The 26,643-nt window shown below is 39.5% G+C and overlaps 1 protein-coding gene across 2 annotated transcripts in view; it reads left to right on the top strand.

Annotated features, from left to right (window-relative positions):
• The window catches only part of LOC144818001 (complement component C6-like), a 909,016-nt gene that overhangs the window by 165,784 nt on the left and 716,589 nt on the right, over positions 1-26,643 (top strand). For both annotated transcript variants that reach the window (XM_078675007.1, XM_078675006.1), the window contains exon 4: positions 15,955-16,099. In XM_078675007.1, the coding sequence (XP_078531133.1) occupies positions 15,955-16,099 (145 nt within the window). The remainder of the gene's footprint in view (positions 1-15,954; positions 16,100-26,643) is intronic.

Raw genomic sequence — 26,643 nt, 5'->3', positions numbered from 1 at the left:
AAAATCCTCCTTTTTCCAAGAACAACCTGACCAGTCTAGGAATAGACCAAGCGAACTATTCAACATCATCAAACCTCTTCTTTCCCCAACACCCAATTAACAATTCAACCAAGCGCTGTGAAGAATTCACTCCATTTTTCTCTAAAACAATATTTCTAACATCAAACTCTCTCTTGAACCACCCACCCTCCCACCCTGCACTAAGGATTCCCCCTAAAAAAAGGATCAACCCAAAGCGCTACCTCCAAATGATGGCGGTCTCTCCCTCACTACAACACAGTCCACCAACCAAAACTCACTCCAACTGAAAAACAATATAACCTGGCCAGACTTTAACCATATCCCGGAAGTTGTAGTCTTTAAACGGCTCGCTACCATGAGGCCAACATCACACATCTCTGACCCCATCCCTGCTGCACTTGTTAAAAATCTCAGTCACATCATCTCTCCTATATTGACCAAAATCATCTCCTCCCTATCGTGGGACCATGCTGGCCCCCCTCAAACCAGCCAAGTCTCCCTCTTGGATACAGATCAGAATGATCTTAGTAACTAAAGACCTATAACTAACCCCCCTCTACTTGCCAAAACCATCGAACAATATGTGCTTGCACAACTCAACGCACACATAAAAAATTGCAACTTGCGCAAAACATTCTAATCTGGGTTCAGGAAAGGCTGAAATACAGAGACTCCTAAACTGAACATCTTAGACGATCTGCACAGTTATCTGGAGGATTTTCAGGCCTGCCTCCCGGCTGCCTTTGATACTGTTGACCATGACATCCTGCTAAACACCCACTTGCACACAGAGCTATCAAACTTAACAACTCAACCTCAAAAGCAACGCCAGTCACACAAGGAGTCCCTCAAGAGTCAATTCTGTCTCCTGCCTTATTCAACCTCTATAAAGAACCCCTTGCAATGATCATGGAGCAAGTTAGAATTGCCTATAATCCCTATGCAGATGACAACCAACTCTACATGAAAATCTTGGCAATCATAGAATCCAACACCTAAAAAGCACACTCTACATAGTTCAATCCTGGCTGACCAGCAACCATCTTAAACCCAACCCCAACAAAACCAAACTCCTTTTCATCCAACCTAAAGGCAAATCCCAACCTGCAGATATCTAGCTCAACAACCCCACTGCATTAAATTGCAAACTATCCATCTCCAACTCTGTTAAATCCCTGGGAATTGTACTTGACTGCCAATTGAGCATGAAAGAGCATATTAATGCCTCTGCAAAAAGCACGTTCTATATGCTGAAACACCTTATAACATCAATCCCTTCACCTCCATTGAATACTTGAAGAGTGTAATGCATGCTTTAGTCCTCCCTAAGCTGGACTACAGTAACACAAAGACTATGGGTGCTATGAAAACACTCCTAGTCCCTCTAAAAGCAACACTCCATGCAGTGGCTAGACTTCTATCGGGGGAAAAGCACTTTGATCACATCACTCCCAGTCTCAAGCAGCTCAACCGACTTCCAATCGAGGCAAGAGCTATTCTCATAACAACCTACATAACTCAGTTCAGTTCAGCTCAGTTCATAAACTTTATTCAGCTGAAAAAAGATACAACCATAAAAGTGCATAGAAAAACACATACAAAGATATATATACAAGCACTATAAATCCCCAACCACATCATCCAAGTCTCCAGATTATTTAGCACATAAAACACAGTAGGGTATATAGGCCCTCTTCTATTGCATAGGCATTGTATAAAAATGTACAATCAAAAGACTCCTAAAATTATATGTACAATTAAACTATAATATTCTATGCAACAATCAGTAATTTAGGAAAATCTTAAAAGTCAGGTAGATCAAAGAACTATAAAAATATATAGTACCCAATTCCTTAGCTGTTGCGATCTGTTGTCCTTATTTTAATAGCATTCAATATAAAAAGTGCAACATTGTAACACAAAATGGAGTCACCTAACGTCACCAAGTATTTCATTGCTGCTTTATGAGATCTAATCTTCTGGCCAACAAACATGGGTTTTAAATAGCAGGACCTCAAATTATGGTACAGTTTGCAGAAGAATAAAAAGTTCAGGGCACTTTAGTTGCTTTGTCCATCACAGAGGCAGGGAGTTGTATCGGAGGGGCAGGACCTCATGTGAGGGAAGGCAACTAAGTGATGCACAATACCACAGCTCAGCCTTACTGCACAAAGTGGTGCTTCATAATAGTTACATATAACAGGTAGTTTTTGCCTCCCTCCTCCTTATCCAACGACTTGTAGAATATTACTGATGATTCTTTCCCATGATCCAGCTTGCGATTATCCATTCAAGTTTGCAAAAATATATTTTTAATCCTATTCTTGGTTAGTAGTGTGAACTGGGAAGGGTCAGACGAGATTGACAAACTGACAGTTTACCAAGAAGAGAGTTAATGTAGGATAGCCAGGGTATACTTAAGGGTAGTGAGACAAAATATCGAAATTAAAATATCGATATACAATAATATCGATGTTTTAATTTCGATGGTATAGAATATCGATGTCCAAAATATCGACAGACAGAATATCGTTTTTTTAAGGTATGTATGTTAATAATATCGAAAATATCGAAATTTAGTAATATCTAAAATTTGTTTAGTGTTATTTATTTATTTATTTATTTATTTGCTTGTTAAGCGCATGAATCAATTCCCGAAGGGATATCTCTGCGCTGGTGCTAGCATTTAGAGGGTTACTGCAAAGAATAAGGCTGAAGAGGAAGACCTGATAAATCTAAGGCATGGTGAAAAGGTAAGTTTTCAGTTTCTTCCTAAATAGTTCTTGGCTCCTAGTCTGTTTTAGTTCAGTGGGCAGGGAATTCCAGAGAATAGGTCCTTTGTAGGACAGTGCTCGGCCTCCTTGTCTGGCCCTTCTAATCTTTGGGACCTGAAGCAGGAGATGGTTGCTGGATCGAAGTGTGCGGCCAGGGATGTAGGGCAGGAATTTTTCTTTTAGATAGCTGGGGCTGGTGCTAAACAGGCATCTGTATATAACGTTACAGATTTTAAATTTGATGCGCTGCTTTACGGGTAGCCAATGAAGTTGGCGAAGTAGGGGGCCGGACGGCGTTCTGGGAGGAGCATTGAGGGCCAGTCTAGCCGCCGTATTCTGGACAACCTGAAGTTTGTCTAGCTGTGCTTCATTTGCTGAGATGTATAGACCATTGCAGTAATCCATTCTGCTTATGATAAGGGTCTGGACGAGAGTCTTCCTATGGTTTGGGGGTAGAAACGGGAAGGCTCGTCTCAGGAGCCCCACCACATGGAGGCAAGCACCTGCTACTTGCGTGGTGTGCTCTTTAAGCAGAAGCGCCTTATGTATTTTATTATTTTGTTTATATGTTTGTTAAATATGTTTTGTAATGTATGTTTGAAAATTAGTAAATTTGTTTACATTTTGCGTTTTAGTATCAGAGCGGGTTGTGGGTTTATAGGGGAATAGGGTGGGAAGTAATTTAATAATAATTAATTAATTAATATATTTTTGTAAATATTAATAATTAATAATTAATTGGTAATTAATTTATATTAATTAGTTAATTACATTAATTAGAGTTAATGTTTTAATATATATACATTTTTGTTATTGTTAATTAATTAATTGGTAATTAAATAATATTAATTAGTACAATAAATTAATTAGAGTTAATGTGCTAATATATTAATTAATAATTAATTGGTAATTAAATATTATTAATTATTTAATTAAATTAATTAGAGTTAATGTGCTAATATATTTATTGTTTTTGTTATTGTTAATTAATAATTAATTGGTAATTAATAATTATTAAGTGATTAAATGATGTGATTTATTTATGTGTAGTGGGTTGTGTGTTTATAGGTGGATAGGGTGTGATATAATTAAATTTAATAAATTAAAGCGATTGTATTTATTTGTTGGTATTTATTGTTAATTAATTAGTAATTAATATGTGTTAATTAGTTCATTTATAATTACATCAATTTAGTAATATTAATTATTATTAATTGATTCATTGAAATTTATATTAATTGTCTTTTTTATATGTGTAGTGTGTTGTGTGTTAAAGTGGGAGTAGTGTGGGAATAAATTTTTACCCCCATGCTATCCAACGCTTTCCCTACTGTTGCACCCTCTGGAGTGTGAATAGTAATTTTTACCCCTACGCTATCCACCGGGCAAACAACCTTTACAACACAACTTTTACAACGCACTACCATTACAACGAAATTTTTACTACGCAAAAAACATTACAACGCATGTGTTTACAACGCATGTTTTTACAACGCAGGTACCTTTACAACGCATACCATTATAACGTAAGTATAAGTAAGTATATAATAATATTTTAAATTTTATATGTTTTAGTTTTTTTAATGGGTATTTTTAGGGTTCAGGGTCAGTTTTCAGTTTTTGGGTAAAAGGGTATTTTTAGTGTTCAGGGTCAGTTTTCAGTTTTTGGGTAAAGGGGTATTTTTAGGGTTCAGGGTCAGTTTTCAGTTTTTGGGTAAAGGAGTATTTTTAGGGTTCAGGGTCAGTTTTCAGTTTTTGGGTAAAGGGGTATTTTTAGGGTTCAGGGTCAGTTTTCAGTTTTTGGGTAAAGGAGTATTTTTAGGGTTCAGGGTCAGTTTTCAGTTCTTGGGTAAAGGGGTATTTTTTGGGTTCAGGGTCAGTTTTCAGTGTTTGGGTAAAGGGGTATTTTTAGTGTTCAGGGTCAGTTTTCAGTTTTTGGATAAAGGGGTATTTTTAGGGTTCAGGGTCAGTTTTCAGTTTTTGGGTAAAGGAGTATTTTTAGGGTTCAGGGTCAGTTTTCAGTTCTTGGGTAAAGGGGTATTTTTTGGGTTCAGGGTCAGTTTTCAGTTTTTGGGTAAAGGGGTATTTTTAGTGTTCAGGGTCAGTTTTCAGTTTTTGGGTAAAGGGGTATTTTTTGGGTTCAGGGTCAGTTTTCAGTTTTTGGGTAGAGGGGTATTTTTAGGGTTCAGGGTCAGTTTTCAGTTTTTGGGTAAAGGGGTATTTTTAGGGTTCAGGGTCAGTTTTCAGTTTTTGGATAAAGGGGTATTTTTTGGGTTCAGGGTCAGTTTTCAGTTTTTGGGTAAAGGGGTATTTTTAGGGTTCAGGGTCAGTTTTCAGTTTTTGGGTAAAGGGGTATTTTTAGGGTTCAGGGTCAGTTTTTAGTTCTTGGGTAAAGGGGTATTTTTAGGGTTCAGGGTCAGTATTGGGTTTTTGGGTAAAGGGGTATTTTTAGGGTTCAGGGTCAGTTTTGGGTTTTTGGGTAAAAGGGTATTTTTAGGGTTCAGGGTCAGTTTTGGGTTTTTGGGTAAAGGGGTATTTTTTGGGTTCAGGGTCAGTTTTGGGTTTTTGGGTAAAGGGGTATTTTTAGGGTTCAGGGTCAGTTTTGGGTTTTTGGGTAAAAGGGTATTTTTAGGGTTCAGGGCCAGTTTTGGGTTTTTGGGTAAAGGGGTATTTTTAGGGTTCAGGGTCAGTTTTGGGTTTTTGAGGTACAGGCGTGCAGGGTAAAAATAAAATAAATTTATATTTAAATTAAATCAATTAAATGAAATTAAAAACAATAAAATTACATTAAATTATTACGTTTTTATTTTATTTTAAATGTATATGTATTAGTTTTAATTTTTTAATTATGTTTTAATGTTTTTATTTAATATTTGTAAATTTATATGTATTTGAAAATTATTTTGACATTATTATTAATATATTTAAAAAACGATATTTTTATTTTCGATATTTTTGTACTACGATATTAATTTTTCGATATTTTTGTACTTACCTTTAGGAAGATAGGACTCCGATATTTTTGATTTCGATATTTTTGTGTCGATATTTTTGTATGTAGATATTCTGTCTGTCGATATTATGTCATAGATTCATACTTAAGGCCTATCCAAGGCTAAACAATCAAGGACAATAGTTCTAGTGAAGGTAGTTTATGCCCAGGCCTATAGCAATATCCATACTAACAAGGGTATCACCAAATGTGGTCTTCTAAAAACTGCAAGCCAACCTTGTTATGAACTATGGTATTTGATGCACAAGGTGGCAAACATGAAAGACATTTACAAAATGTATTTCCCTGTATTTACTGGACATGGCCATTAGCATTGCCCCAAAGACCAGCCCCATACATAGCAGTAGTCACACCCTTGGCTTTACACATAGCTACTATTGTCTTGATGGGGCGGCTACCCAGTTTAAAGGCAAACTTAAAAATACCCTGGGAGACTCTGCTCATTTTGGCTCTAGCATTCAATACATGCTGTGTTCATGAGCCATTACCCGCAAATAGAATACTCTAGTAGCAAAAAGTATTTAGTGAAACTATAGGGGTACTATGAATAAAAAAGGTTTCTGCTTTGTTTCCGCATTTGGCCACAGACCATGGTGAATGTTTTGGTTTTGTTGATGACTATTTTCTTGGAAGCCATATATTCACCGAATGCATTCATCAGTCTCTGCAGACCCACTGGTGTTCTAGCTATGAGTACTGCATTATCTGCATAAAGCAGCACTCCTATTGGGTGTCCTGCTGCCTTAGGGACATCGGTCCGCACAGAGTGTAAATGACTTTCCACCTCGTTAATGAAAATCAAAAATAGTAGTGGTGCCAATACACAGCCTTGGGGAATACCACGCCCTACTTTAATGTTTGGCATGCATGCCCCTTGAGGGCCAAAACAAACTAGGCTAGATAGCTTATCATAAAGGCATGAAAGAAACCTCACAATTGGTCTTGGTGCACCTAGAGAGATCAGCGATGCCCATAGTAAATTATGGTCAACTGAATCAAATGCGCTGTTCAAAACTGCAAAGTGTAGATATAAAGTGCCCAACATGGCTCTCGCATATTTTCCAATTAGGAGCTCAAGATTAATACATTGTTCTATGGTCCACAACTGCTTCCTGAAACCATACTGTACCGGGGTCAGAATCAATTGCCCGTATGCCCATTCTTCCAGCCTTAGCAGTAATACTCTGCTCATTAACTTCACTGAGGAGTCTAAAAGTGAGATAGAGCGATTGTTTTTAGTGTCTGCTTTATCCCCCATTTTCCATGTCGGTAAAAAATGGATGTCTCCCAGGAAGGTGGAATACTACCCATCGCCGCTACATTAAAAACCCTGGTCAAGATAGGCCCCCAGAGGTCGGAGCTGATTTAAATGCGACAACTGGCACCGCATCTGGTCCAGGAGCCCATCGCCCTGCGCTAATTTGTTTGGCCAGCATGACTTCCTTGAGAGGAATTTCTAGCTTTGCAGGTTCCCAGTCAACTTCCGACCTCCATTTATGCCTTGTTTCATCCCTGGTATTCTGTCAAAAAAATCAGAAAAGTGTGCCACCCAACTATCACAGGGGACAAAGTAGCTAAACTCAGGGATATAATTATTTTCTAGAAATGGCGCATTGAAAGTATCCCAGAATAACTTGATGTTCTTACTTTTATGCCACAAGGGCGAGGATAGCCTATGCTTTATTCTGGAGTATTTTTATCCTTGTGTCTCTGGCCTGTTTATATTGGTTGCGCAGGGTCTTAATGACCAAAATATCACTTGGAGAGCTACTCAAGGCCATGTTTGAGAGACCAAAGTGCTTTGGTGCAGGCGGTATTGAACCATCACCTTTTATTCTTCCCTTCTCTAGTAGGGTGTCAAGTCAGGAGTGATTGTATAAAGCTAGCAATATAAGTAAAGTTTTTTACTAACAGATTGGGTACAATAGCCTCCTATAGACAGTAAATCAATTTTCTCTACTATTTTTTGTAGCATAATATTGGGATCAATGTCTTCTCATTTACACCATTTGGCCTACTTGCGGTGATATTGTTTACTAAAGAGAATGGATCGTACCTCTTACCCCAAAAATAGAATGACGATAAAATCAGATTATGATCACTTAGGGCCGCTCTTATTGTGAGGGGTGTGGCACACATAGCATTTGCTGACGCAGAAATCAGTACATGGTCAATAATAGAAGCCGAATTCCTACCAATAAATGTTGGAACTAACACTCCATTAGTATCACATTCACAACTCAAAAGCTGTAGATCGTATTTGGCAATAATGAAGCTCAAGGCTTCAACATATCATTGTGGCAGAAATAGTCATTTCCCCTCCCATCCTGATCAATACGGCCACATGCTCGTGTATGAGATAATGCACAGGCCTATATATTAAAATCTCCAGCCCATAATAATATAACATTTGTATATATAGGGCTTAAAAAGGATTCCAAACAATCAACAAATGCCTTTGCCACCCTACTACTTTTTAGATCGAAAACGTTATTATAGTAATTTATTATAACCAAATCTTTCTCCCCCTTTTTCTTCAGCCACAGTAATTGGAAGTGTGGATCCTGGTTTAAAATCTTTTTAACATTAATTAGATTTAGTTTGAAATAAGGGTCAAAAGCTCCCCTTTTGCCCACCCAGCGTATGATGCTATTGCTTTTAGAAAGTGTGAGGAGAACCCTTTGACATATACAGGTTTCGTACACCACGTTTTTGCATGCATATTATATCGAATTCAGATATGGTAGTAATCCAGTCAGTGTTCCCTTTTTTATTCGTGAGCCCGTTCACATTCCATGTTGCAAACCTAAAATTTCCTCCCAATTGTCCATCAATTCGGTTCTTGGTTGTGGCCACAAATGATGCTGTACTGGGAATGAAACGATTATCGCAATTGATGTTATCTTGCTTGCATGTCTCCCCTCTATGCTCAATAGCTAGACCAGGGCCACAATTAGTTCCATTTAAGGAAAAATTACACTCCTGTACCTCAGATACATCCTCTCTAAAGTACATCACAGTATCATCTACACTAAGGGGCTGATTAGGATGGCGGACGGATTGCCCCCGCCAGGCTGGCGGTAGCACCCTAATGCTTGGTTGGCCTTAAAATTCAGCCGAATCTGACAGGGAGCTGAACTCGTGCCAGGTTGGTCGCCAATAAGTACAGATGTATTATCATTGAACATCTTCACATTTTTGGGTCGTACCTTCTTTTTCCCTGAAGACTGTATTGTAGGTAATTTATTACAACATGTGGTAATGGTTTCCATTCCCCCTCCAATTTGGCCAATTTCCGTTTAAGTGTCAATAGTAACTTATTTACACTAACTTAGTGCGTCCCAAAACGGTTTCCAGAAGGGGTTATCCATGTCATTGTAGTGATCAACAGGCCCGGGAGGGTCTCATTTCTGATTATAATATTCCGGAACTTTCTTTTGCATTTTGCTTTAGGTGGAAGGGTTGGTGTCAAGGATGTCTCTTGTTGTGATAGCCCTCCCAGTGTGTTCTGTGATTGATTAGCAGGAACCCCCCACTTTTGTGGTCTAGGCCTCCAAAGGGTTCACTGAGAAAGCATCAATACCCAAAACATCCCCATACACCAATATAGAGTTATAAATATCATCCTATATTTATAAAGGTAAGTACAAAAATATCTGAAAAAAAATATAAAAGACATCAATATAGATGTAAATAATATTGTTTTTCTATATATAAAACAAAATAATCAATATTAAATATATTAAGTAATAAACATAATTAAAATAAATACATAGATTTAATATACATTTTAACAAAAATAACAAATAAACAGCTTTAAAAATGTTAAACACACATATATAATAGTTCTATATCTTTACTGTAAAACAATGAATAAACTACTAATTTAAATTTTATTTAGAATTAAAAAAATATATAAAAATATAACAAATAAATACCTTTGTGGAGCGAAATGCGTCATGGATTGACATTAAGTCCCTATATTCTTTGTGAATACATTTTCACTCCGCTCTTCACTTGAAAATTGCTTATCGTGTCCTGATTGCTGCGAGTGTTGGAGGCGGTTCTGAGGTCTTCACCTGGTTTTCCCTCGCCATGTACTGGCGAACAGGAACATTGTTCAATATATATATATATATATAAATATATATATATGCATATACCAATAACATTCCATTTATGTTGAGAAAATCCATTATTAATTAAAATATTAAACTATTTACAAATATTTAAACCTAAAAATACCACTCCAGTCAGTGCAACAGTAGGAAAAGTGTTGGATAGCAGAGTGGTAAACATTAGTATTCCCACTCCAGTGATTGCAACAGTAGGGAAAATGTTAGATATTGGAGAGGTAAAAAATACTATTCCCACTCCAGTAAGTGCAACAGTAGGGAAAGTGTTGGATGCTGGAGAAGTGTGGCTCACTGGTTAGAGGAGGCAGACCTGGAAGCAGAGGTCAGCCCGGGACCAGGGTTCAATTCCCGGCTCGGCGGGGTCTTGAGTCCTAAAATGTCCATGGACATGACAATTCTCGCTCCGGTGCCTACTCGATTCACGGGTTCACACTCTGCGACTCTGGGCAGTAGCTTGCTTAATCTCCACAACGGCCCCTCGTGGTGGGATGCCTGGCTTTCACCTTGCGGATACCCTGCCGGGGTTATCTCACAGGGGAATACCAGGACGGGTTCCCTAAGCAAGCGCTTAGAAACCGCTCGGTGATTTGCGCTATATAAATTCCTGTACATTCACATTTAGCAGAGAGGTAAAAATGACTGTTCCCGCTCCAGTTAGTGTAACAGTAGAGAAAGTGTTGGATAGTGGAGGGGTAAAAATGTCTATTTTGCCACTCCAATGAGTGCAACAGTAGGGAACATGTTGGTTAGTTGAGGGGTAAAAATTACTATTCCCACTCCATTGAGTGTAGCAGTAGGGAAAGTGTTGGATTGCGGAGGGATAGAAATTACTATTCCCACTACAGTCGATTCAAAAGTAAAAACAAACAAAATATCAACAACAAATATTTGAAAAACAAAATAAATTAAAAAATATATATAAATATGGTAAAAATGTAACTATAAATATATTTAATATTATAAATTAAAATAACATATGATAATGGTAAGTACATATCACAAATACTTACAAATATTATGTTAAATCAAATATACAAATATGTTTCAAACAAACACATATTTTTAGTTAGAAATCATTTATAAACAAAAACATTATTACATACATTACTTTTATTTGCATCCTACCCTTTAACACCACACAATTCACAACCCACATCTAAATTAAAAATAGAATGTACTTTCATTATTAACATCATTAATTATCAATTAAATAAATATTATTAATTAAAAAACAAATGAAAACACATGAAAATGAAATAATTTCCCACCCTTTACCCCCATAAATCCCAAAACCCACACCTAAATTAATTACATAATTCCCATATTTAATTTTTAATTATTGAAATAAAATTAATCAACAACTAATTATGTAAAAATAAATTACTTCCCACACTTTACCCCTATAAACCCCACAACCCACACCTAAAATTAAATAACCAATTTCCATATTTAATTTCCAATTAATAATAATTAACAACACATTTTTAATTAATTAAACATAAAATACTTCCCACCCTTTACCCTGAAAAAACAGTCAACCCACCCCTAAAATTAATTAATCAATTTTAATGTTTAATTTATAATTAATTAATTACTAATAATGAACTACTAATTATTAATTAATTGAAAATAAATAACTCCCCACCCTTTACCCTAATAAACTCCACAATTCACACCTAAAATTAATTACACAATTTCCATATTCAATATTCAATTAATTAATTAACATTAATTAACCACAAATTATTAACTAAAAATAAATTACTTCCCACGGTTAACACTATTAAATCTCAATTAAATTAATATTATTAAATAAAAAAATATCATTAATGTATTATATTTAAATTACTTCTCACCCTAATCCCCTATGAACCCAAAATGCAATACAGAACTAAAAAACGCAAAATTCTATTAAATAAAAATTGATAGGTACTAAAAATGTAATGCATATATTAAAAAACGTAATCATACGTATACAAAAAATACATCACACACATTTAAAATATATACTAAAATACATATCACTAATTAAAAAAACGATATTTTAAACAACTATGTTTTTGCAAACAATATTATTGACTTCTATATGTTTAAAAACAATATTTCTTACCTTCTTACCTTTAAGTCGATATTCCAAGGTCAGAACTGGATCCAGGTCCTAGACGCTGACGACCTTTGCTTACGGTTCATATACCAGGCCCTTATCAGGGAGGCCGAGACAGGACGCATTGCCACGACCTATCTAATATCTACGCTTACCCACGATTCCACAAAATACGCCTGCATCCGGCATTGCGCCCCTTATTTGAGAATCTGCCTTGATAAAGTTCAATCTAAATACAAAACATTAGGGCGTTTTACAGCACACCATTAGTCCCTATTCAGTCTTCATTATAATCATCACTTCTCAGGGTATAGGTAACCGTCTAATGGATAATTGAAACAACTCAATGACACTTATCAGAGAATAAAAATGCAGATAGGTCAATCTTCTTGCTGTTATGCAGTCCTTTATTTGTATATAGAAAATGTAAAAAACTACCAGCACATCGTTTGTCAACACGTGTTTCGTCTTTTTTGAAGACTTTTTGAAGGCTGGAATGTCAAACAATAATACAATAAATATAACATGCACAATACATACATTACCATTAGACAACATGTACACATTATACAATTCACTAACATGTAAAAACTATTTTTTTTACATTCACAAACATAATATGTAGTTAAAATATCTATGCATCTATATTAAACACAAGAATAAACCACAGGAAAAAATTATATAACCACAGTACACGTATTGCTATTATAAATTAGTCCGAATCACTGAAGTACATGCGGTATAAACATTAAACATATACCTCCTATGCCGTTACAGAAAAGAGCAACAGACCCAAATCACCAGGAACCAGAGTTTAATAGTAGATCATTAGACATGCACACGTAGAGTGTACCTACAAGATCATCAAACGAGCTAATGTATTAAGCTGGAATCGCCAGTGTGCTGCTTTGTGTTCCCAAACCAGTTCTAGGGAATACAGAAATAGATGGTATATTATTAAAATGTTGACTGTACTGCACGACATACGGAATGAACATCCGACGGCCATGACTGCATCCTCATGGCCCAGGAAACACAAAGTTAAGTAGTGCATTGGAATAGCAGTAATCATAGCGGAGTAGCCCGATCTAACGTGCAACCGTAAATGCAGTGGTTGCTAAAGATATCCCATTTCTGCATCCACTGAACCCTCCACTGATATGGTTAAGCCATTTCTTATCAAGACCCAAGGGCTTTCTAGCTAACTACAGCCAAATGTCTACAACCCCTGATGCGGAGAATCGCACATATGTAGATAGCTGATGAGGGGGGATTGTACAGACAATATACTCACCCCAATAAAACAAGTGGAATTCCCGGAAGGATCCTGGTATCCGTATAGGGAGTATCAGTATTTCAGCGTGTTTCAAAGCTGAACATCGTCCATCAATTGGCCAGAAATGTCATAATAAATAAGTGATGCATACTACTAAAGGGTGTCTAGGTTCATTAGCAATATATACTTAATTAATCTACCCTAGTACACTCACCACTATAATTCTTTAAACTCCTGCAGAGTGTAGGCAGGTCCCTGTATCAGCACCGTTACAGCGTCCTTATCGATCCTTAGCAGTCCCTATACTTGCTCAAAATGTTTGTCCCCGCTCCTATACGAGTTGAGATCTAAAACAACAGACCATGAAAATATAAGAAAACACCCCCTTGACCTCCTCATGTCGAATTCCAACGATTACCACGTGCCACACACTCACCTCACAGTGTAACACATCATCCTTCCTTAACAATATGTGCCCACCTCGTATTGCTAAATAGCTTACTCAGTTACTCTGTATCCAGCAACCGTTCATGCCCGAAGTGGTCCAACCATAGTACGTTGAGACCTAAGAATGGCAAGCAATGGTTCAGGGAAATGCAATAATAAAAGCAACCCCTCACGATCACCACCGCCCCCTCCTTTCCTCGTGATCGTAATAACTCACCTAACCAGTTCCATAGGCGGCAGAAAAACCAGGTGTTCCCTTACTATCAAGGAAGTAAACAAGGCGTCCATACTCCGTTTTTATGTGCGTCTCCATTCTCCCCATGTTAGGTCACATGACCCGGTAGCCGGGAGAGCCAGCAACATAAAGGATGGAAGGAGGGGATCTTTGGTAAAATGCATGAAAACGGCAGCCATCTTGACCTAACTGCGTCTACGTTCTTCACATAAAGGAATTGGTCAATCTTTTGTTATCAGGAAAGGCAGCCTGGTGGTGCACCGCTCCACGATTATCAAGCAGCAGGAGCATTGAGTACAGTTCATATCTGATAGTTATCTGTGGTCCCAAAGTAACAGAGGATGCTTAGAATAGTGGCCTTCTTCCAAATAATGTCAACAGAGCTGCCCCACTGTGACCGAGAGGATGTGACATAACAACCAGAGAGCTGTGGTGTAATGGCCAGAGCTTCTGACTTTGGAACTGGGGATCCAGGTTCGAGTTTTGGCGTTGGCTCATCATCCATTAATTCTGGGTAAACGACTAAATCTTCCTGTGCCTATGAACAGCGCCTAGATACCCTCACGGGTGGTTAGTCGCGTTCTACAAATCCAAGTATTTATTTAGCTGAGTCTACAGTAGAGTTTATTCAGTATGCAAAAGTACTTCCAGATGACTGATTTCAGTGGATAATGGGTGAGAATCTGTACTCATGCAGATGACTTAATTCTTCAATGATTAGACTTGTTAGACTAATCCCAAATATAGCCCAGGTGAAGAAGGAATCTTTTTGTCTGGCCTGGGGCTTTAGGGGCTGGTTCTATAAAGAGGGTAGACAGCTTTATTCATCATCCACATTGTCCAGAACAATGCAAGTGCAAGTGAAATGCATACCTGATGAAGGTACTATATGGGTGCACATATCCCAGTGTACTATTCAACATTTGATATCCTTACAAAATGGGGCTTCTCAACGTATATTTCTTTTAAACATGTTCACCTAAGTTTATTCTAATCGTCCTTTGTCTTTGTTATTTTGCAATATGTACTGTCCTTCTTTGCGTATTTTAATTTTCTAATCTCTTGATTGCGACCTTTTAGTAAGTTTACTTCTCCTTCTTCTGACGAGAACCCTTATGTTTTATGTACTATCACCAGTGTCATGGCGTCCGTTAACCTAAAACATAGGGGCCGATTACAATGGCGGGAAGTGCGCCATCACCCTGAATATTCCCACCGCCAAATTAGGATGGCGGTGAGAATGGGAAAGGTACCGTGGCAGACGGAAAGGCCGTGCGCCGTGGTCCCGGAAGGCGGTCCTTTTCTGCCCGCCTTGCGGGATAAGGTACTATGGGGCAATGGCGGCGGTGCCGTGCAGGCACCGCCGTGTGCATTTGTATGCCTGTCTTATTGGGTGGAGATTCCTCTGGGGGGGTGGGTGGGGTGGGGTACTGCACGTGGGGGGCACCTATGGTACCTCCCTACATATGAATGTACATGGTGACAGGCACAGCACAGTGTCTGTCACGTTGTACATACATATGCACAACATGTATTTTAACATTGTGGCGGGTGCTGCCGCCCGCCGCAATGTAAAAATACAGGATGCGCCCGCCAGTGTGGCGGGCGCATCCCAATTCGTATAGCGGGACCGCCGCACCTATGGTGGGAGTCCCATTTGCATCTGCGATGGCGGGCGGACATCGTAATCAGCCCCAAAATTACTTTGCTTGTGTTTGCATTTCTAACCAAAAACTAAGCAAACACCTTCCTAGTACTCCTAAAGAGGAAGGCATCAAACAGAGTGAGCACTTTAGTAAAAAATAAAATAGCTAAAGGTCTAAGTACAAAATTTGGCGAACTCAATGAGTGTAGACTTTTCACAAGACCAACTAATTTGAGTACTATTTACTGTAGCAGCGTCATTCTGTCACCGACTCACTGAAATGTTTCCTTGATTCCTCTTCAGTTCAGAACGCGTTCACTCCTGATTCCCTCTCAGTTTGGAGGTCGGAGCTGTACTGAATCTCTTGTGAATTCTCGGCCTTGCTTCCCATCCAAACTTTGTAAAATAGAGGAGGTGGACTGTAAGAATAAATTTCAGTGCGACACTGGTGAGTATACCTTTTACTTTCTGAGGCATGACACATGCTTCATACATTGCATGTTCACAGCCACATGTATTGAATGTGTTGTCCTCATAATGCAACATTTCCGTACTAAGGAAACTGGCGCGAATAAATGTCTGGTTTGTACAACACACTCTAAGGACAGGGATTAACACAAAGCATCCATCGTGTGCATAGTTTTTTTTTCTTATGGGTTCTCGTGCTGGTGCCCTTCCGGAAGTGCTGCAGATACCCATCTGAATATGCCAGTGCACACCAAGGCCTAACAAATCAGAGAGAAGGAGTTCCCTGGTTTTCAAAGGCCACGGGGCCTCTTGGTGCTGGAAGTAGTATGCATGGCCTGCTGCAGCACCCGCAGAAATCCCTCAATACTTTATGAGGCAGAATTAGCCACATACCGCCTGATTCATGAAGCTAAATTGCACTCGCAAAGGGCAAGATTCTCAGAATCTTGCCTTTTGCGAGTGCAATTTTTGCATTTGGGATTCATCATCCCAAATGCAAAATTCGCTTTTAAAGAATTCGCATATTTGCGAATAATTGCATTTAAGGAATCTCTATTTGAGATTCCTTAAATGCAATTCATGAATCATTTTAAAATTGCGAAAATGCAATTTTGGGCCGCTATTTACCGAGAGGTCAGACCTCTCGGTAAATAGCAAAAACTTAGAAAAATGCATTTAAATGCATTTTTCTAAGTTGCATGTTGCACACACACATGTCCTTTGGACATGTGTGTGCGCAACACCTGTTTCAATTTGCATTAAAGGGGTGCTACAGGGTGTCCTTTGGACACCCCTGGCACCCTTTAAATCGCTATCTTATTTGCGAGTAGCTAATTGCTAATCGCAAATAAGGAATACCCCCCATTCATTCCTATGGGCCTTTTGGCCCATAGGAATGAATGGGGAGTTATTCCTTATTTGCGATTAGCAATTTGCTACTCGCAAATAAGGAATGTGTAGGAATCGCTATTTATTTAGCAATTCCTACATGAATCCCGTTTTGCAAGTCCTTAATAGCGATTCGCTATGAATCGCTATTAGGGGCTCGCAAAACGGGCCGTTGATGAATAAGGCTGATACAGCCTGATTCATCAAGCTTAATTGCGCTCGCAAAGGGCCAGATTCTGAGAATCTGGCCCTTTGCGAGTGCAATTTTTGCATTTGGGATTCATCATCCCAAATGCAAAATTCGCTATTAAAGAATTTGCATATTTGCGAGGAATTGCATTTAAGGAATCTCTATTTGAGATTCCTTAAATGCAATTCATGAACCATTTTAAAATACCGAAATCGCTATTTTGGGCCGCTATTTACCGTGAGGTCAAACCTCGTGGTAAATAGCGAAAACTTAGAAAAATGCATTTAAATGCATTTTTCTAAGTTGCATGTTACACACACACATGTTCTTTGGACATGTGTGTGAGCAACACCAATGTAGATTACATTTCAGGGGTGCTACAGGGTGTCCTTTGGACACCCCTGGCACCCTTGAAATCGCTATCTTATTTGCGATTAGCAAATTGCTATTCGCAAATAAGGAATAACTCCCCATTCATTCCTATGAGCCTTTAGGCCCATAGGAATGAATGGGGAGTTATTCCTTATTTGCGATTAGCAATTTGCTAATCGCAAATAAGGAATGTGTAGGAATCGCATTTCTTTATGCAATTTCTACATGAATCCCGTTTTGCAAGTCCTTAATAGCGATTCCTTATGAATCGCTATTAGGGGCTCGCAAAACGGGAGAATGATGAATCAGGCTGATAGTGCCTCTCTGTCGCGGCCTCCAAAACGTGCTTTTCTTCTGGTTGTGCTAGCGGTATACTGTCAACTATCAGGCAATCGTTTTTGAAACCCTGCTGGCAATTAGCTGAACAGGGAGATCTCAAAGCCAGGACATTTTGTACTTCGAGCCCAGTGACGCTACCACTATTGTGAAATCAAAAGGGTCTAGAACAACAAATATCTTTTCCCACATTAAAATAAACATTTGTTAATTTACAAACTAACCTTTACAAGTATTTCCAAACATTCAAGAAGTCTGCTAAACATAGATTCATAAGCATGATGTTTTATGGAAACAAACATTTTAGTAGGGTGAAACCCAACCAAGACGTACGTCATCTAATTTATTGACGTTCCATGTTATGTATGCCATATTTAAGTTTTAAATCTACCGCAAATACAAAATGTATTTTATTTCTGCTGTGGCAGGCATCTGCAGTATATTTCTGGCATTTCCGTTCACCTCCCAGCAAATATAGTGGTTCTCACTGCCACACAATATTGCAGAGGCAGATATCCGCAAACATTACTATTTGCACCCAGTATATGCCTATTGGTAAAAACAATGGGGCAGATTTATGATGACTGGCGCATCCCCAGGGATGCGCCAGTTATTGTGCGCCGCTGCTCCGCCACCCATGGTGCGCCGCATTTACAATGCAGCGCACCATGGGGCAAAAACGGCACAGATGCGTGACGCATCTGTGCCGTAAAGGTGGCGCATTGCTGGAGTTGCGTCGCAAGCGCGATGCAGCTCCAGCAAGGCTCCGGGGTGCCCCATCTTTACAATGCTGCATCAAGACCTACGCCTGCTTCAAGCAGGCGCAGGGTTTTGACGCAGCATTGGCCTGAAAGTGACTGAGTGAAATCTTATAGATTTCACTCAGCCACTTTTGCGAGGCGCACCTGCCCCGGAACGCCCACCCTGCGCCGGAACGCCCACAAGTGGCGCAGGGCTTTACAACGTGACGCATCTGCCTAGATGCGTCACGTTATAAACGGGTCATAGGGATGCGCCACATTTACGCCGCAGTTGCGTGACGCAAACGTGGCGCATTCCCAACATAAATCTGCCCCATGATGTGATGTAATTTTATTATGTCAGTGACAAGAGAAAACCAACCGTTACCACCTGCAAATATGCATTGTAAATGTGAAGGTGTAAATGTGTAATAGGTTTTTTATAATGGTGTTGTCATGCCTCATTTTTACAACCTAAAATTGTAAATTGAAAATCAAAGCACATATGAAATGTTACTACCACTATCAGGTTTTATCACCTGGTTCAGCACTTTGCCCCCTCAGTACTATTACGTGTTTTTTATTTTTTTGCTACATATTATCTTGGTGTATCACATGTTCTGGCACCTATAGTGAGGAACTGTGCATTCTGTGCAGAAGGTGCCTTACTGCCCGCCCGCACTACTGCCCTCAGTTGCAGAGAGTCTGCTCCTAGTCTTTCAGTCCTATGTTTAGTTTTCCTTAATTCTTTGTTGTAAGTAGGGTGTCATGAATGTAGTACTTACAAAACTCTATCCACAGTTTTAATGAAATTGTAATCCCTATTTGAATGCTTGATGCTGGTAATGTAAAGAAATACTTCTATAAGTCATTCATACCCTATCATACTTGGCACAGCAGTACAAAGAATAGATGACTACAAGTTTCTTTTTGTATGATGAACAAAAGCATAATACAGAGCACAACCGCTAGTACGTATACTACTACACCCAGAATTACATCAACTGCTAGATATACTTTTATCACAAATCCCATGACAGATAAAACAGCTCAGTAAGTTGGTAAGTGACAGGCGGGGTTCAGCTCACTTTAGTGGCACAGGAGTCTGCACCGTCCTGTACACACACACTGACATTGGCAGGTGCCATGTCTCATTAGTGTGCAATGGAGACAATGCAATGATTGTGCTGATCAATGTTGCCTTGCCGTTACACTGGTAGTATTCTGCCCTGCAGTAGCTTTTCCTATGTTTGGCAGCTTTAGCAGTAGGGTTGTAAAATCAGTTCATGCCAACAAGATGGCATTTTTATAGTTCTATACCCTCATCTTACTAAATTGTGCACTCTGTGAGGAAATACACAAATGTAACCAGCAGGGCTAAAACATGCAACAAGAATGATTAGTAAAAGGAAAGAACTGGAAACATGGTACCATGCTGACATGGAGCGATATGGCAATCCTATGTAGTGACCTCCAGATGACATGGACCAACAAAATCTACTTGGTTGGAACTAGAGGTAGGCGATAAATTACGGTCCTCCAGCATAGTTTTGGGAGTTTTGGCCACTCCAGTTTAGGTTTGTAAGTTGCAGTTCCGAACAAACTTTGCCAACTGTGGCATGGCAGATTTTTTTTCATGCGTGGTTCACCAATGGTAAGTTGGCGAGCCTCAGTGAGAACTGGCATCCCTTAGCACGATTTTCAGGCACTCGGAGGGCACTCGGTGAGACTTTCTCAATGCAGGCGGTTGCGACAACTTGCAATTAGAAAGCTGCCATTCAAGTAGAAAACAAACTCTGCTGCACTGTGTCGTACCATTCGTGCAGATTTTGCAGCGCTTAACTACCTACCAGCACTAAAAATCAGCACGAGTACCGCGAAATGCCGATTACCGCCCATTCGTGGAACTCGGCGGAATCTCACATTGTTTTCATGTAACTCGACGGAATTCTGGGGAGTGAAAGTCTGCGAGTTCCGCCAAACCCTATTTGGAACCTGCCTCTGACAGAGTGTCTGTTTGCCTTAGCTTCGGCCTTATCTTCAAGAGAAAAATACATCAATGGCATTGTGTTGAGGTGTCCTGTCCATTGGCAGAGCAGAGTAATGTCCATTTTTATTAAGCAGTCTAATAATCCTGGCTTACTCTAGAAAATTAATGAGTTATCGGGTACTGCAAGAGTAAGTCGCACCTACTCATATAGCAATCTTTTCGATTCATGCCTTGTATGTTTCTAATGGAAATATAAAAGTGTTTGTAGCCTCAGAAAAGTAATGGAAATGGGACTTTGTTGAAAATGTGACATATTTTATGAGTCCATGAAGTTACCGCTAGTTCTAATTTTTCCATCTTTTTGGGAGCCTGGAATTTGGACAAACCTGGAGAGTGAGAACTGAAAACTACTACATCTCTATCAATATAATTAAGCAATTATTTTTCCACACTCACTGAGACAATAGCAAGTGACGCTCCTCTCTTCATTTTGTTGACAAATCTTCTATGATTTGAACAAGGAACTGGAAGGAGCTGAGAGATTTAACATTTATTGACCAGCGTGTTTAGCAGAAGTGGCATTCACACAAGACTATCTAAAATTTTATATAAAGATATCATGTTTTAAAGAGAAACAACACCAAGAACGATCATGCTGGATCGCTTTCCTCTAGGGTTAACTGTTGCTGGTTAAAATATCAACTTTTGACTACATATTGGCCAACAAAGTATTGTGTGGCTTCAGTGATGTCGCTGAGTAGGTAGAATTAGATCTTATCATTAGTCTTTAGCTGTTCTTTCAGACGGATACAGCTGTTCATTTTGTAGCGTGGATACATCACAGGTGCAAACTCCTGAGGCTACTATATGTACTTTCTAAAGCAGGGGTCTCATTGGGTGTGCACCACTTCATGCCATTGGAAACAATTTCTTGGCCCTTGTGGTTGCAAAATTGTCAACGGGCGTTAAGCAGTCTATGATTCATCAAAATTATGGATTGATCGGCTCAATAATAGTTATCAAAGCTGAAAGCTTGCATTCCAGGTAATGATTTAGAAAGAGTTGATGAAAGTTCTCTGACGCTCTATGCTTGGATTCCAAGTGAAGACTTAGAAACGCTTTTGAGACTGTTGAATTGATTCTTCTTGTTGGTATCCGACCTGAGGCATCAGACAAGATATTGGGTTTCTTTTTACTAGAGTCTCACATGCCAGTGCCTAATTAGATTTGATATGTAGATAGAAGTGTTCTTACCTTGTCTTGTTGGCTAGTCTCTTCCCTGCTGCATGCAGTCTTTTCAGCTTTAATTTATTTGGTGGCATTTGACATTTGTTTTTGATTGTAACTGATGTAATTATCCAGAGCGATGGTGGAGAAGCTGGTCAGTAGCATGAGTAATAACTTCCAACATTTCTTTTGTTGGCACCTATGTCTTATGTGTTTATATCCAGGCCCCATCATTTATTGTGACTTGTCTTCCGAACTTCGCTTCCATACTCATTTGTTGTGCTGCAGGATACAATGGCCATGGAAGCAAGCAAGCATGGAGATGACATTTATCGTTCTGAGAGAGAAAGAAATAGACTCAGAGAGAGATGGCAAAATAGAAAGCAAAAGCGCGATATAGAGAGTTAGAGATTGAGAGCGATAAAGAAATTAATATCCTGCTAGTTTAATCATTCCCTACACTTTCCTTTGATGGAACTATCAATTATTTTCTGAATGCTCCAAATCGTCAACGCATACTAACCTAGCAATCAAAATGAGATCATCGGATTCATTCCACCTGTTTATCTGGACTAATCACGTGCAGGTTGGATTAGAAAAACTATTCACCTGCAGATGGAAGGATTATAGCACATTGCATACAAATTATGAACCCCCTCTCAGCTCCTTCCAGTTCCTTGTGTTCAAATCCTAGAAGATTTGTCAACAAAATGAAGGGAGGAGCGTCACTTGCTATTGTCTCAGGGAGTGTGGAAAAATGAACCCCCTGTGGCTCTCTAGGTTTGTCAATGAAATAGATTAGAGCTGTAAGTATTGCCAGTAATTAAGGCCCCGGCTTACTCAGAAATTGGCAGTCCCGTGATTTTTCCGTTGTTGCATGATGAAGTCATTTTAAGGAGCACGAGCTCTCTCTGACTGATACTCTACCCTACTACACCATATTTAGCTATGTAGTTGGAAAATGGCATTTCGATGCACAACATGACATTTCCCCTCACACTTTACTGCTATATAAGTTTGCCCCATTTGGTACACTGTAGTACAATTTGGTAGCATTTGGATTTCTCACAACTCTTACCTCAATAAAGAGGGAATGTTGACCACTACTGTAGTACTGCTGTACAGACTAAAAAATACAGTTGAATTCACACTCAAAGTCACACTCTGTAATGGATCCCAAACCAGAATAACCTAACCCTGTGTTAGTAAAATGTTGTGTTAGATACTTGCATCTGCTGTGCACAGTTGTGTGTAAACCATGGAACACAGGTTAAAATCTTAGCTCTGTGGGTAAAGAAATGTGCTGAAGAAAACTGTGGATATTAAGGCTAGTGGTGTTGTACCTGCCTTTATTTTATTTCAATTCTATTTTATTCTAATTCTGGTTTTGCAAAGTTTTAGCGTGAGTGCTTTTGTGTGGTATAATTCATGTGGATGTTAAGCTGTAGCCTGAGCGCTCAGCTCCTGTCGTTGTAACAATTTAATATCTCATTTTAGTCTGCCCAGTTTTACCTTTGCTGTTTCCTTGCTTGCTCTGCGGTCCACCACGGGCTCCCTCCCGATTGAGTGGAGAGAGCAAGCAAGCCAACTTTTCCCATCCTTCAAATTCCGTTTTTCCAACTTCTGGATTGACGGGCTAGTTGTTCTCATCCATGAACTATTTAGGGATTTTGACCCGGCGGACATTCAGTGGATATTAAGGCTAATGGTGTGTACCTGCCTTTATTTTATTTCAGTTCTATTTTATTCTAATTCTAGTTTTGCAAAGTTTTAGCTTGAGTGCTTTTTTGTGGTATACTTTGTGTGGATGTTAAGCTGTAGCCTGAGTGCTCAGCTCCTGTCGTTGTAACAATTTAATATCTCATTTTAGTCTGCCCAGTTTTACCTTTGCTGTTTCCTTGCTTGCTCTGCGGTCCACCGAGTGCTCCCTCCCAATTGAGTGGAGAGAGCGAACAAGCCAATTGTTCCCCTTCTTCAACTTCAGTTTTTCCAACTTCTGGATTGACGGGCTAGTTTTTCTCAGCATTAACTATTTAAGGAATATGACCACACAGATGCTGGCAGCGGGCGCGCCGCTGGCACGCCAAGGGCAAGCCCGTCTGCACCTGTCCTTGCCCAGTCGTTGCCAGGAGCCAAGACCCTTGTTCCTTATATAATGGACCCTTTACCTAGATATAATACTTTACCTACGAACTTAAACACATCAACCAGCTGGCTAAGACTATGGACGGCTCAAATTGATGTCATACAATTCCTCTCAATCTTGCATGTTAATTTTCATGTAAGTATTGCCACTTTCAAAGTCTCAAAGAAAGACTAATGGGGGAGTTCAACACTCTGTTCAACACCCCCCACACGACTCTAAGCCCAAAGCAATCTCTCCACTGACTCCAGGTATCCAGACCTCTCATAGCTCCACTTATAGTTGGAGAGCCTTTCTAATAAATGTAAGATCTCTGCCTAAACATGCTACTGAAATATGGGATTTAATGAATTCAGACTCCTCTGACTTAGGTTACCTAACAGAAACATAGCTTAAACCCTTCTCCACACTGGCTATCACTCTACCTCTACCGGAAAAGGAATACTGAATCTAAATAGGGATAGCAAAGTGGGAGGAGGCATTGAGATTGTTTATAAAGCATCTTTGAAAATAGTAATTACAGAGACAGTCTTGGATGATTCTATAGAGATCTGTATTTTTAAGATGGAACTCTCACCCCAGGACTGCTGGGAAGGTGCCTCGGTATACCGCCCCCCTGGGACCGGTTAAAGATTTCTCTTTCAAAATTGATGGAAAAGATTGTTCCAGATGTCATCTCTTCCAAACAATTTCTTTTATTAGGGGACTTCAACATCCACACCGAACGTAGTGTGAAGATCGACGCTGCCCATTTCCTTGAAGATATGGCTTCTCTCGGTTTGGAAAGATTAATGCTGGACCTCCACACTTCGCAGATTGTGCTTTAGATCTTATTCTCACTAATTCACCCTGTATACATTCTGATCCCAATTGCCCTGTGGTTTTGTTGGACCACTCCCTGATTCATTTTTAGTTAAATGGTACCCAATTGATGGGCATGCCTATCCCTCCCATCTGCAATATGAAGAGACAATGGCATAAGATTACAGAGGAGGTTTTTGCTAAGGAGTTTCTACAACCCACTTTTGATAAACCTGGTGATATGAATACTTGGCAGAACGAACTGCATTCAGCCATAAAATCAGTTACTGATATGCTGGCTCCACCTAAGAAACAGCATTTTAACCCCCAAAGAAAGAATGCAGCTTGGTTCACTCCTGAACTTCGTCGCGAGAAATCTAATTGCAAAAAACTGGAGAAGACGTGGTGAAAAACTCAAATTTGGGCAGAGAAAGAAACGTATAACAACGCTGCACCTCTTTACCATAAAAACATCATGACTGCTCGGAATGCCTATATCTCCTCTCAATTAAGTCAAGCTGCTAACTCTTCAAAGGAACTCTACAAAATTCTTAAATCGTTAACGACCCCTCCAACTTTTATGTAGTAAAAGTCAATAAAATAAATGATAAATTTCCAAGTGATTCCGATACACTAGATATTTCTACCCCACTCCCTCTAGTTCCTAGAGGAACTGATGCCGCCCTAGCGAGCTTTCCGTTTCTGCAGGTTTCTAAAGTAGAAGAGATGCTAAGAACAGCTAAATCGGGTTCTCCTAATGATTTAATGCCAACTAGCATGTTTGCCTTATTGGCTAAGCTTCTCGCTCCTTCCATCTGAACTTTATTCAGCTTATCCTTGAGTGAAGGGAAACTACCCCAGGTATGGAAAGCAGCTCAAGTGCTTCTGATTTGTAAAAAGGCCAATGTACCCCCAACAGAATTATCAAACTATCATCCCATTTCACTTCTTCCGCTCATGAGCAAACTACTTGAAGGACATATTAATGGCAAGCTCATGAATCCCAAGGGTGTCTTGACTCCTCACAGTGTGGTTTTAGACCAAATTTGGGTCCCTTCCGCTCTTGTGTCAGACCTCTCACGAAGGTGGTGCCATAGGGCTCGTGCCTCAGCCCCACACTATTCAATGTGTACGTGGCCACTCTTGCTGAAATGATTTGTGAGCATGGGTTTACTCCTTTCTCATATGTTGACGACACCCAGCTTGTCTTTACTTTGGATAACACATCGTCTGAAACCAAACATCTTTTTGCTGAAGGCATAAGAGCAATTTCTGGCTGGCTGATGAAAAACTGTCTCCAGCTTAATGTTGATAAAACCGAAATGTAAATGTTCGGTGACTCACGAATACTGTGGTCGCCTGACTGGTGGCCATCAGAGTTAGGCCCTGCCCCCATCCCTACAACATCTGCAAAGAACTTGGGAGTCCATCTAGACCACTTTTAATCTATGAGAAATCAAGCAGCATCTACTTCAGGCACCTGTTTCTAGACACCGACGCTTCTAAGGAGTGTGTTACATCTACTCCCTTTATCAGTACGTAAGACCCTGATTCAAGCCTTAATAATTAGTAATCTTGACTGTTGTAATGCCCTTCTAGCAGCGGAAAATGAAGCTGTGCTGAACAGGTTACAAGTGGTTCAGAACACGGCAGCACAGCTGGCCCTTAATATGCCCCTTAGAACAGCTTCTCTCCTGTTATTAAGACGTCTCCAATGGCTTCCCATTCGTAAAAGTATTACATTTAAAATCTGCTGATTGGTCCATAAAACACTTAATGACAGAGGCCCTACTTATTTGGCGGAATAACTCACTTTCTACCTACCGAGCAGATCCTT

The sequence above is a fragment of the Lissotriton helveticus genome, chromosome 2_1 (assembly GCF_964261635.1).
Source record: "Lissotriton helveticus chromosome 2_1, aLisHel1.1, whole genome shotgun sequence".
Taxonomy (NCBI): Eukaryota; Metazoa; Chordata; class Amphibia; order Caudata; family Salamandridae; genus Lissotriton; species Lissotriton helveticus.
This window is presented reverse-complemented; position numbering and strand designations above follow the sequence as displayed.